We start from the raw sequence: 13493 nt of genomic DNA, 5'->3' as shown, positions 1-13493 counted from the left end.
TAAATGGCAATTAAACACGCAAACACACGGAACATTCCTCGGCGGCCCTTTCCTTTCGGCCCGGCGAGGCATAAACCCTGGTGCCACTGCAGTCGTGGCAGCTGTCTGAGGACGCCCCAGTGAAAGCTCAGGGGGACATCCATTATTCACAAACCCATACGGTCCTTAGAGGACGGGTCCTGTTTTATACGGACCTTTGTGTCCTCACAGGGAACGACACCAGCAAGCAGGTTTTACAGGTCATGAACAGGTTCGCCCTAAACGTTTGACGAGCCCTCCGGACAGAAAAGCGGCATATTTCGTTGAGCTGTACGGTAGTCAGGTCGCCCGGTAGACAGACGGGAGGAGGGGAAAAGAAGGCGCTCGGTATCGGGTGTCAACGGCCACTCACGTAAGCTCCCACGATGCTCTTCTTCGCCACCACGAAGATGAGGCAGATGAAGATGGCGGAGCCCAGCATGCTGACGGCGCAGACCAGCGGGTCGGCTCGCTGCGTCTTCTGCCGGCACATGCGGGTGGTGAGCGCCCCAATCAGCACCCCCAGCAGCCCTGTCACGCAGGTGATCGCCCCGAAGATCAGACTGCAGAGGGTCGAGGAAGAGCGCCCACAAACAAAAGACCCGTTCAGTTTCCCCACAACGCTACCCCACCAATACCTAAACTCATTTTTGGGTGGCAGGACGCGTCGCATGACGCCTGCGGCGTCGCTCGGCGCCTCCTGACCGCGCGTGCGCTTGTGTTCCCGTGGGGGCTTGACCTCTGACCTGTCCTTGCTGCTGCAGATCCCTGTCGTGCACACCTCCACCGTCTTCTGCACCACCTGCGCCCTCACCAGGTAGACTGGGATCCAGATGCCGAACGCTCCCGTGGCGAAAGACACAGCCGAGGACGCCAGAGACGAGAACACGTAGCTCCGGCTGGTGGGCAGGGAAAGACCGAAACAAGACGTTTCATGATAAAACACACACAATCGAACAAACGGCACACGTGCACAGTGGCAAGGGGGCAGGTCTTACTTCTTGGCCAGAGCCTTCATGTCACAGACCCAGGAGGTTCGGGTCCTGATGCGTCCCGTCATCTGGTCCAGGGTGCCTCTCTTGGGCTCGGGCACGAAGAACAGGATGAGAGCCCCGGCCGTCATGCCCAGGAGGGGAGACACCTGCGCACAGCACAGTGGACCGTGAGGGAAAGGAGATGCAAGCTATTGTGGTTTGTGTTTGTGTGTGTGTGTATCTGTGCATCTCTCAGGGGTTTGTGTGATTGAGGTTCCTCGCCAGCATGGAGTCTCACGGCCCATCTGCTGGTCTCCTTTCTCTCCTCTCTTCAAATGTATCACAGTGAGTGTACATGTCTCCATGCTTGCTTGCGTGTGTGTGTGTGTGTGTGCTTGTGTGTGAATGAGTCTGCCTGTGTGTGTGTGCATTGCAGTTGGAGTTTTGTATCAGGCTGGATTGCCCACAGGGAAGTGATTTAAAAGAGCACACTGCTCATGAAAGCAAAACCAATTTCGTCTGTCAGATAAAATCCACCTCCATATTTGTTATGGCTAGTAAAAAACATCTATATTCATAACCAGCTGGGCTAATACATCTCAGCTAATACACTTCCATGTGTGTACTGTGTGCGTGTGTATATGTGCGCATGTGTGTGCAAATTTGTGTTTATTCTATGTTCTGTAGCTGGGGCTGTCATGTTGCGGTCATCATGCCTCATGGCCCAACTCAACAGGGATATGTTCACACTAATGTGTGTTTACACGATCCTCTGCTTCACGCAACTGTACTACATCTAAATATCATGGTTCTGCAGTCAAACTACAACATAGGAAAGAAGACCCAGGAGCTCCAAAACAAGTTATTTTTCACAAGTTTCATTTCCCCTTGTTGAGGAATTATGTTATTATTCAAAGAGATGAAAGCACAGGCATGTAAGCAGGCTTGACCCCTAACCTCGACCCTCAGCCTGCCGCCGCCAGTGAAATACCTCACTGTAATTGAGAGGTCAAATGTCAAGGTGTAGGTCCTGATAGGTCCTTCCTCCCCATAGTGTGAGGGTAGGCGGCCCAATAACACCATTATCTCCCTCTACGGCTCCTCTACTTCCCTCCCTTCATCCCTCTATCCCTCCCTCCATCCCTCCATCCCGGCCTAAGAAAGGAAGGGAGTCCAGCAGTCAGAGCACCACTGGGGACTGGCAAACAAACGGAAAGGGCTGCAAAGTGTTTTTGTCCTCAGAGCAGGATATTTCTGCTGAGAGAAAAAAAAGCCTTTTCAAGTGTTTGTGTTGTTTTTGTCTTCTGCCTGTGCTAGCGGTGATTAATTGACCTCGCTCTGCTTAGGGAACGTTTTATTGGAGGGTCAGCGCGGCGGCCCTGGAACAAACCGACCCCATGCTTTGTTTTCCAGACCTGCGCTCCTCAAAACAAGGAGGAACGGCCTTCCACTTCCCTCTGGGCAATAGACCTGTCATGTCACGACAAGTCTATAAGTTGGGGCCCTGCAAGAATGTTTAATGCCCTTCTTAAAGTTTCCTAATAACATTGGGGGTCATTAGGAGTGTTTTCAATGGCCAGGCTTTTAAAATAATGTTAACGTGAGCGGCAGTCATGAGAGGATACTCCCTGGCCCAGGGCCTCCTCCCTGGCTCGCTGTACAGTGGCTGGAGCAGTTAACTCTGCTCTACAACTGTTAATGTTTATGGGTAGGGGGGAGTCCTGGTGTTTAAATGGAAGCACCCATAAAAAAAGCCCTGACAGCTGTGATTTATCCACCTGTTTAAATACTGCATATGTCCATGAATATGTATGTGTTTGCACAAGGGGGAAAGAATTCTGGGATACTTTTTGGAAAATACAGAATTTCTGCTAATTTCCCCCGATTAATCACCCTAGGACTGGAGAGCGCTTTTGATGGATTCAGTTTGGTGCTCCTGGAGCTTGGGGTATAAGCAGTGCCAAATACGTGGAACAAGTGTCTCTTTGTGTCAGGCCAGTCTCCCCCAGCGCCACCATCACCGGCCTGTCTCCCGGCCTGTCCCCCGGACCACAAAGGGCCCAGTGAGAGACTATGGACAGGTTGGAGAAGCACTGAGACCTTGTTACTTCATTAGAGCTGAGACCTGATATTGCACTGGTGGAAAAGACCCTTGGAACTTAGAGGTAACAGGAAATGAACAGTTTCCAGACACTGAGATGCTAGCTGGTATCAGCTCTGAACTTTTGATATAAATCCTCCTTCCGCTGTTCTGGTAACAGTGTTAACCCTTTTTGGACCAAAGAGTGCATGGAGCTCTTAGTTACTGAAGGCTTTTTTTATCATGTCAAATGCCTAAATATTATATTGGAAGCAACTGCGGCTAAGGAAGTTGTTGTTGCTGTTGATGGTGATGATGTGTGAAGTATGTAGCTTTTAGCCTCCTCCTCTCTGTCACTTTACAGCAGTGTCACCTCTCCAGTAAGTCTGTTTCAGCTGTGTGTTTCCCAGCTTGAGTGACCCCTCACCCCATGCCCATGCAGCAACCCAGCCCTGAGGGAGCAATAGCATGTGTGTGTGTGTGTGTGTGTGTGTGTGTGTGTGTGGTGAGGGAGGAGGATGGTCTTACCCTCAGTGCCCAGTGCCAGTCCCCAGAAGCTTCCTTAGCGCTGGAGCCCAAGATGTAGCCCAGCCCACTGCAAGAAGAGAGGAGAGGAGGAGGGGGAAAGAGAAGAGAGGAGGAGGGGGAGAGAAGAGAAAGGAGGAGGGGGAGAGAGATGAGAGGAGGGGGAGAGATAAAAGAGGAGGAGAGAGAAAGAGATGAGAAGAGGAGGGGGAGAGAGGAGAGGAGGAGGGGGAGAGAGAGGAGATGAGGAGAGAGAGAGGAGGATAGAGAGGAGAAGGGGAGAGAGAGGAGAGAAGCGAGGAGAGGATCTGTTAAAGGAAAACTTGTACACACAAACACAACAACCCAAGCTACCGCAGCTATTCTATCAATTTGTCCACTTTCATCCCTCTGGTTTCATCCTAGACTCGTTTCACTACACTCTTTGCTTCAACAACATCTCTGAGCAGAGAGCTTCATCCTGTAATAGGCTTGATTGTCCCGACACTCAACCACCCAGCAGGAAGCCCCTAACTGCCGACGACACCACACAGAGATGGTCTCAGAAACACACTGGAGAAGAGAAGAAGAGGAGAGGAGAAAAGGAGAGGAGAAGAGGAGAGAAGAAGAGGAGAAGAGGAGGAGAGGAGAAGAGGAGAAGAGGAGACGACTTTCCTCCCCACACACTTTTTCCTCCTTTTGTAAAACCGTTGGGACTGATGTTGACTTGCCGGTTGTAAATCCAAGTCCACACACAGAGGTGACCTCACCTATCTTGGTCTCTTAGTAGGAAACAGCACAGCATAGGCTTTCTCAAGGACACTTCTGCCATGAGATATCAGAACCCTGGATAGAAGCAGTCTGCTAGGTACGTGAGTAAATTAATAACTGATGACTCATGCCCTCTTGGGCTGGTGCCCAGTGAGCCATCCTGTCTCTAACTCCCAGCCCTCCCCATCCTCCGCCAACCTCCTCCAGCCCCCCCTCCCCCCCAAGACCCCCATGTCCTGTTTTGCATCTGATAACAGTCTTGATGAGTGTGTTTGGGTGCTTGATGTGGAGGGAATATGACTCTGGTACTGATCAAAGCACTTCTAGCTACTATGTGTGTGTGTGTGTGTGTGTGTGTGTGTGTGTGTTGTAGTTAAGCATGGTAGTGGTGTTGAGTGACAGTCCCTGGCCCCATAGGAACATGTGTTAACAGGGCTGTCTGGCCGTTAGGCCGCAAATCTCTCATGATCTGGGTGTCTCTAATGTAGTAATTATTCTACAGACAGACTGCACCAATGTCGTTATTACTTATTCAGTCACCAGCTCTCTGTTCCTCAAGTCATCTGGATCAGAGCAGCTCTGTCTGGTCGCTGTGGCCAATGTCATCACTATTTTAGGAATTTTCCAACAGGGACAAGATTAAGATCGTGAGGTGGAGGTCTTGTTAGCGGTGTATGTCGTTAGCATGATAAGGTCTGGTTTGATGTCATCAGCATGCTTTGCTTGTCCATCACAGGACGATAGCCACATGTTTGGATGGAAAGAGCCCAGAACTGATGAGATTAAATCAAATCTCTTCTATCCCAAGATAAACCCTTTAATACCAGATCCCATCACTTTGGTAAAGAACAGAGGATTTGGATGTGGGGCTGAATCAATAAAGGAACAACATGGCTCTGATTGACAGTTTGAGATGGGGGGGGTTATCTTGTAACCAATAGGGGTAATACCTATGTTGAAAACCAATCATTATATTAGGCAACCATTTACTACTTCTTTAATGAAAAGTAATCTCCTGCTTGATGAGACGCTCTCTCATGGTATTTAGCAGAGTTGGAGATCTGAGTTTAGGTTGGACCTATTCCGACTCCCATAAAATCCCATCATAGCCATCGTGTACTATCAACCTCCTTAACTTTGGGCGTTTCTCAACATTCCAAGAAACAAACACTTCCTTGTTTCCCAGACATCGTAGGGACAGTCTGTCTGTGTAGGGCAGGTACAAGACCCTGACCGGGAAGCTATGTTTACCGTTAATAATAACAGATTGGAGGACTAGATTTATGGCCAGGAGCAGCCAACATGGCCTCACAATAGCTTCTTATCAACATGGGCTTCCAAAGTCAAGGATACGTCCAACTGGTCTGAACGTGCACATGCACATGCACACATGGGGAAAACAGCCAGCATTGTTGTGCTAAACTGATTAGAGCTCCAAAAATAACAGTAAAACTGGCTCAGACAGTATATGATATTTCCACAGAATGACTAAGAGCTAATCTTATCTGTCGCCTCGGAGAATGTTTGGAAAGTTCAACACTGCTACTAAAACTAAGGTAGGAATAACATGGCCACCAGCCCAAGAGATGAATGAGACCCAGTCCATTACAGGTTTGGCAACACTTTTGCCTTTCTTCTAAGGGGAACCCATTTCCTGTGAACCCTGTCTCATTCCTGAGGTCACTTCCTGGAAACGGTCACAACAACCTGGGCAAAGATAAACATGTTGGATGGGTGTAGGATGTTTGGGGACATTTAACTGAGGCCCAATCTTTCGCCTCCTATTGTTTCTGTTGCCGGGTGCTTCTCTGTGACCGAAACTCAGTGCCTCAGCATACCAGGACCCCTCAGGGAGTTACATTAGGCTTTCCTGTCACATCACTCTACCCACATTCAATCTGCCATCAAATCTATTCATGGAACAACGACATGATTTTAGATTCCACCCCCAATGTTATTTGCCTTTCATACATTCTTTTTTGAAGCTGCAATAATAGCCAGACAGCTGTTTCTAGGTTTTTTCTGGACATTCCCATTGTACAATAATATGCACCCCCAACGTTGCAATTCTGTATTTTTTGTGTGCATTTGGTATATTGTAGTCATGTTCATATTAAAGATTTGAGCATGAGAACATATTAGTATATACAATACCCAGCCCAGCCCTTCCCTAGCCCCAGCCGCAGACTTCAGCCCCAGCCTCAGCCCTAGTCCCAGACTTCAGCCCCAGCCCCAGCCCCAGCCCTAGTCCCAGACTTCAGCCCCAGACCCAGCCCCAGCCCCAGCCCCAGCCCCAGCCCTAGCCCCAGACTTCAGCCCCAGCCCTAGCCCCAGCCCTAGTACCAGCCCCAGCCCCTTAAGCACTGAGGGGAATCAGCATGTTAGACAACAGTAAACCCCAGCTCCCACACTGCAGTCACTGGCACATTCATCTTTTCACATTGTTTTGTTTGTTTTCATCGTACACTCGTTTGTTTTCATTGTACACTCCTTCTCCCAGCTGAATGAACTGAAAAGGCCAGAGCTTTATTCTTAATACTACACCCCCCATCCACACACGCCCCATCCTCCACCCGTCGTAAAGCCTGTCACCCTCTCGAGAGCGTCTCCGAGATATTTCATAATCTCTCCTTTAATTCTGCAGAGTGCCGGGGTTCTTTGTCTGACTGGTTGGAGACACAAAGGTCTAGACAGGCTGGATGGAAGCCTGACCTTCTGTGCAGCAACGATTCAACTGATAAACTATCAGCCCAGTTCCATTCTATAATCTCTGCTGCCTAACTCTCCTCTCACAATCCCTTTCTGCTCCGTGTCACACAAGAAGCCTTTCCGCCTCTCAGATAGCTTTTCATATTCCTATTCATTTCCAGAGTGCGGTCGACTTCAAATGTGGCTGAGATTAAAACGCGGGGCCAATTTGAAAATCTCATCACCATCGACCTCTACCTCCTTAGAGACTCGTTTCTCTCCTTCCATCACCGTGTGAGAGGAGCCTTTTGGCACGACCGCTGAATGAGACAGGGTTTCCCACTCACCTTCCCAGGGGGATGGCCAGGTAGAACACAGAGAGCATCATGGTCCGGCTGTTGTTGGTGAAGAGGTCCCCTATGATGGTGGGGGAGATGGAGGAGTAGCTGGATTCACCGATCCCAACCAGGCCTCTGGACAGGACAAACAGCCAGTAATACTGCAGAGACAGGAAGGACAGGTCACATGATTAGGGTCAGGGGCGAGACACATCTGGTCTTATCGAGGAACACCGACCTGGGAATGACTCTTTTGTTAGAGAAGAAAAACCCACGCTGGCTTCCAGTCACATCACAGGAGATGTTCTGTCCATCCTCCGCCTCCAAACCTCTGAATGCCTAGTCAGCACCAGAGCGGGTTTATAAATCTGTCTGTTGCTTTTTTTTATATCAGGAAAACCAAGCTCAGTGACATGAGATTAGAGTCTTTTAACCCAGCCAGTTCTCTGAACAGATGCCAGATATGGAGCCAGAGTGAATGACAATAGATCTTATATTAGAAAAGACAACAGCTTGTTATGGGGACTGGGTGAAATGTGGGCTGTGACCTCTGCTCTGTGCTTAGGTGTTTTATAGTGGGCAGAGTCAGGAAGACTAACTGGCGCCCTCCCTTCCCTTCCCTCCAACAACTGATTTAGCAGGTTGTATATATAACCACCTATAAAAACACGGCAGTTCCCGGTCCTCATCCTCTGGTGATGCTGCATCACAGTACAGTGGTAATGTGGGTCAACCAGTCCAGGCAGTGCAGGATCATCCTAAAGAACTATTCACATGGCAATCTGTGTCTCACTACTAGACAGGGAGGGATTCTAGTAATGATCCTCATGTAGTATTCAGGGTGCTAATACTGTGTGTGTGTGTCTGTGTGTGCATGTGTGTGTGTGTGTGTGTGTGTGTGTGTGTGTGTCAGGGGGAGTAGATACAGGGACACCCTGCGGGGATTCCAGATGATGAGATTAGTGCCAGACCCAGCGTGGAGAGAAAGATTGGAAAGGAAGCAAGAGGAGGGTGGTAGGAGAGGACGGAGGGCGTCAGGAAGAGAAGGAGGGATTCAGGATGGATCTTCTCACCCTGCCATATTTCTCCCCATGCTGCAGTGAGGAGGGGGGACAGAGGAAGAGGGAGTGGTGTGGAGAGAGAGAGATGGGGAAAGAAGGAGGGGGAGAGAGAGAGAAGAGAGAGGGGGGAGAGAGAGAGGGGTAGAGAGAGAGAGAGAGGGGGGAGAGAGAGAGATAGAGAGGGGGGGAGAGAGAGACAGAGAGAAAGGGAGATAGGGGGAAAGAGAGAGAGAGAGGGAAAGAGAGAAGAATCGTGAGAAAGAAAAATGAAAGTGAGAGATGAGAGGGACAAAGGGAGGAAGGGAGGGAGGGATAGAGGAGCCTGGGTTATCTGTAAATTGAAAATTTGGTTCCACTTGCAAGGAATCCTGTCAGTATTCTGACACACGCTGTGAAAGCCTCTGTTTGACAGGGAACCAGATCTCCTTGTCTCTCTAGTTAGTTTTTCCTGTGTGGGCAAGAAAACCTGCTTGTTCTTCCTGTCAATGATGCAACTGAAGCACCTGTGAAATGTCACTGGCATCGTCTCACAATGACTGGATGTTTCTCTGCCTAAGACAGGAACTAGCATAGCAACGAGATTAGCACGCACAGAACAACCTGAACAAAGCATGTTATTATCCGGCTAAATCAAAGTAGCCTACACACCAGATTCTATGAAAAGGTTCTCAACAGACATGTCAGACATGAGAGGGTTAAGGGAGAGTGTGGTGGTCGCATGCGTGTGGGTGTCGGTGTGTGAGGGAGGGTCGTTTTCAACGCTTTTCAAAGGAGGTTTATGGCCGCGCTCTGCAGTATACATCCACAATCCATTACTTGCTCTTCGCCACATCTCTTCCAACCTGACACTTTGGAGTGTGGCAGTCATTCCCAGAAAAAATGATCTGTCCTTATTGTTTCTGTTACATAATACCCAGTGGGGTGATGCTATGCTGTGAAAATGATGTGACGGGAATATGCTCCGACTGAGGCAGAGTAGTGCACTGTTATTACTCTCCTCTGAGGGATCTCTACCCTTTATCTAATGTAACACAAGATATTTGCTCCATCTGCATTGTGTCAATGCCCTGAGGAAGCAATCATTTCCGTCTCTTTGTGTGTGGATGCATAAGTGCATGTGTGTGTGCCTGTGTGTGTGTGTGTGTGTGTATGTGGGGGGGTGGGGAGGTATGCCCCTCCACAGTGCTGGGTCTGACAGCTATGAGAATAGATTAATTAAAGAGCTGGAGGTCTCAAAGAAGGTGGTCTAAGGGTGACCTCGGTCCTGACCTCCGCCCCCTGCGCTCTCGCACGCTGCTCCGAGGGAAGGAGCCATGGGAACACGGGGTCACGCACACACGCATCACGCACCCTCCGGGGCGTGCAAAACACACACGTCACCTCCCGCCACGCTACGATATGACACGGGGGAGGGGGGGACGTTCTGCTTCCAGAACAGCCCATGCTGTGGTGTTCAGTGTGTGTTGGGTTCAACGTCTATTTGGTGTATCCTCTATATAATAATGATATAATAATAATAATGACAACCGTGATTACCATCTCGCTCCCAACCTTTGGCCTGTTATAGTTCAGTGTTGTTTTAAATGAATTATGGCAGAGCTATTTTCTCTCAGGGGCATGTTGTTTAGTGGATTCCCTATGATAGTAGCTTTCACATTGTTTTGTTAGGGTGGCCACCAGACCATGAAGGCCCTCTGGTTTAAATGAGGCAGTAGCAGCAACAACAACAACACCACCAGTAATACTTATCCTTCTGATTTATTAGAAGTAACTGAATGAAATATATCCAGTCCTCCCTGTACTGTCCTCTGGGACAGAGGGAGGAATCACTTTGTAACTGGCTTTTTTGGTTGCTTTGAATAAAAGTGTCTGCTAAATCCCTGAAATGTTCTCGTAGATGTAAATAGAGTGCATTTGTAAAGCTTTGTAGAAATATGCACATATTTTCACTGCTGTAATCCTTGAAGAACCCTAACCCAACATTGAGCTTCTGTCGCCAGAAAAGTCCTCTGATGAAATCAGATGTGGAAAAGACACTTTCATAAATAATGAAACTGTTTATGAAAGAGGAACATTACTTAGGTCTAATTGGCCTTTTCTCACATCATCCGGAAAATATTGTTTGATGATGATGACAGAGAATCAACTCAAGGGTGAGATGACAGAGGAGCAGACTCCATCCCAGGAAGACAGCTCAACAGTCAGCTCAACAAATGAAACAGAATCGTTCCATTACATAAGGTCTGAGTGAGTTTATAAATGCATCGTGATCAGCATCAGTTGGAAGAGCTGTTAATGTTTTATAGCAGTTATGTAAGAGCTGTCCACTGTGCTCTGGTTTGATTGACATATTAGGATACATCACTGGTGGAGGGACACGATGCAGGGGGGGGGGGGGGGTGAAGAAGATGGAGTGAGCCGGGAGGATGCTGGAGGAACAGCCTGATGGCCCTCACCAAGGATGGCCTTTGTGGCATGTGTCAGAGTGACTGTGGGGACGTGAGCTGGCTCATATCCTGTCACTTCAGCCACTGGGACAGTCTGGATGGGGGCAGCTGGCGGCCATTTTGGCTCTCACTGGAGGGGCCTATGGGGGATTAGTCAGAGCAGGGCCCCCGGGGTGCATGAGATTGTCCCTGAGCTGTCACTCTACACTCCACCGCTCTGGGCTGCAGGGCCAGTTTAATGACCACACATGGGACTGGCTCTATAACCTCAGAGAACCAGGTAGACTAGCCCAGGCTCCTGCACTACCGGACAGTAGAAGACTGAACTAGACTGAGATGGGGTTTGCGGCGTTGTTAATACATCATCTGGTGGTTGCTGGTATGATTGATTGTGTCGAGCCTCCATGCCTGATCAAATCACTAATAGGGAGGTGTTGTCCCCCCCACTCCTAGATCAAGTCGGTTAACCCTCACATCGCCACCAGGACTTCAGCACATGAGCCATACAAACATACCAACCAAATCTTGCTTTCAAAGGGAGTGACGCCCCACAATCCTGTCCTTTGATGAGCTACATAATGTTGATGTAACTACAGCTACAGATGACACCACGGCGGATTGACAGATTAATGACTTAACTCTATTATCCAAGGAAGAAGTGGACAGGGTGGACAACGAGAGCAGCCAACCAGAACACAGAGATAGGGAGACAGACAAGAGTGAAATAGCTATGTCTACGAAGGGCAAGCGTCACGGTAAATGAGCACATCATTTAATCAGCATTAGCGAGACAGACGACTTTGTTTTGGCTACACACGGCAGTTAACTTGGAACTGTGCGGTCACTAACCTTCATGTGTCGATCCTATCTGAACAATTAGCCCTTGGTGAAGAGCTGGAATTCTCTAACCTCAAATGTGTTGAACATCAAAACATTGGCACAGCCATAGGGGGCCAATGTGGAAGATAATATGATTCCCAGACATTGCCTTTGATCGAGCTGGGTTTTGCTGTAGTGGAACAGTGGGGGTCTAATTCTAAACGTTTAGATATGACCCACTAAAGTAAAGACCTGAAGACTGGCTTACAGTCAGTTGGGGGATCATGCTGAGAATCCTTCTGGACTTTCCACGAGACAGGAAGTGATGTCAGGCTGCGTACCTCTTTGCTGATGAAGGAGCTGGAGAGGGTGACGGCAGACCAGAAGAAGATCCCGCAGCTGAGGATCACCTTCCGGTTGAAGCGGTCTCCCAGGTAACCGAAGATGGGAGCGGCGACCATGAAACTGCAGATGAAAACTGTGGAAAAGACGGAAAAAAACCAACATAAAGAACGTCAAACGAGATCGCTGTCACTGGAGGCGTCGCTTTTAGCGACAGGTCATTAGCACTGTGTCGGGCGACGTGTCTCGCCTTTCAATAGCACAGGGTGACGTCACTCATCGAGCCCCTATGGTTCAGCTCTAGCCTCTGGACATGCAGGTCTGGCTGGAACAGGCCAGCAGCAGCTTTGTTCTGAAGGACTGCCAGAGGTTGACAACCCAGCAGCCCATCACTGAATGCATATTCGAAATGACATTAGGCTGAAGAGAGTGGAGCCATACTAAAGACAGGTGATATAGGCTTTGTGTAACATCATTAGGATCGATGCTGTTTAGGATACAGGTGGATAGAAGGGCCTTTGCTCCGCCATGTAAGTGCTTCTTATCTGATTTAATCTCATCTGGATTAGAAGCAGTAAACAATGGTTGTTGCTTCATCCAATCACAACAATCACCTACTTAAACAGCACTTGTGTTCACAGAAGTGTGTTTTACCTCATTCTCAAACTGCTGAATGGACAACTATATTTAACCTAGAGGGGTCGGAGCCAGTAATAGGGAGAAAGACAAAGCCAGAAGAGGCTTGAATATTTAATGCTATCCGACTGCGGTGTATTTCTCCACAGATACAGGCCAGAGGGCCGACCACTGACGACAGGGAAATCTGACTGCGGGGCTGAGGAGACGAATACTCTCCAGGAGTGTGTTGACGCACAATCAGCATAAAGACTTCCTCTGAGGGAGGGGAAGGAGGAGGGGGTCAGGATGAGAATGAGGAGGAGGAAAAGAGAGAGAATGAGGTTACATAAGGCCCTGGGTTTATAGCATCACTAAGACATGGCGAGCAGGAAGAGGACAGCACAGACCTCAGAGGGTTAGCCTGTCTCTTTAGATACATAATACTATCACTGAGGAAAAGACCATATCTATTGATGCTACACTGTGCAACTCTGATGACGTGAAGCCCAGCCAGGGTAGCAAGGCATGAACGTTGCTGTGTTTGTGCTTTCTACATGTCCAGCCAGCCCAGCGTGTCCTGCAGTCATCCCAGTGCCAGAGGTCAGAGACCCATTGGATTTTGTGCTGGAGCCATCATCACCTGGTTCCCTGCCCAGCTATTGATGCTCACATCTTGGTGTTTAATAACTTCACATTTGAGCGGAAAGGAAACTGCTGAGGGCAGCTCGATTGAGGGAAGTCACTGTTGGCCAGGGTGCAGAGCAGACGTTCCTGTAAACGAACAACAGGAGAGGAGGTTCTGGACCCACACCAAAGCTGTGGAGAAATCCATC

At 48.9% G+C, this 13493-nt stretch overlaps 1 protein-coding gene across 2 annotated transcripts in view; it reads right to left on the bottom strand.

Annotated features, from left to right (window-relative positions):
• The window catches only part of spns2 (SPNS lysolipid transporter 2, sphingosine-1-phosphate), a 62759-nt gene that overhangs the window by 15283 nt on the left and 33983 nt on the right, over positions 1-13493 (bottom strand). For both annotated transcript variants that reach the window (XM_084698412.1, XM_084698411.1), the window contains exons 3-8: positions 12042-12178; positions 7383-7534; positions 3601-3667; positions 1017-1159; positions 765-917; positions 392-581 (exon numbers count right to left, since the gene is read on the bottom strand). In XM_084698412.1, coding sequence (XP_084554538.1) covers positions 392-581; positions 765-917; positions 1017-1159; positions 3601-3667; positions 7383-7534; positions 12042-12178 — 842 coding nt within the window. The remainder of the gene's footprint in view (positions 1-391; positions 582-764; positions 918-1016; positions 1160-3600; positions 3668-7382; positions 7535-12041; positions 12179-13493) is intronic.

This window comes from Hypomesus nipponensis, chromosome 5 (assembly GCF_054491055.1).
Source record: "Hypomesus nipponensis isolate SF chromosome 5, ASM5449105v1, whole genome shotgun sequence".
Lineage (NCBI taxonomy): Eukaryota > Metazoa > Chordata > Actinopteri > Osmeriformes > Osmeridae > Hypomesus > Hypomesus nipponensis.
The sequence above is the reverse complement of the archived record's forward strand: the minus strand, read 5'-3'. Positions and strand labels throughout refer to the sequence as shown.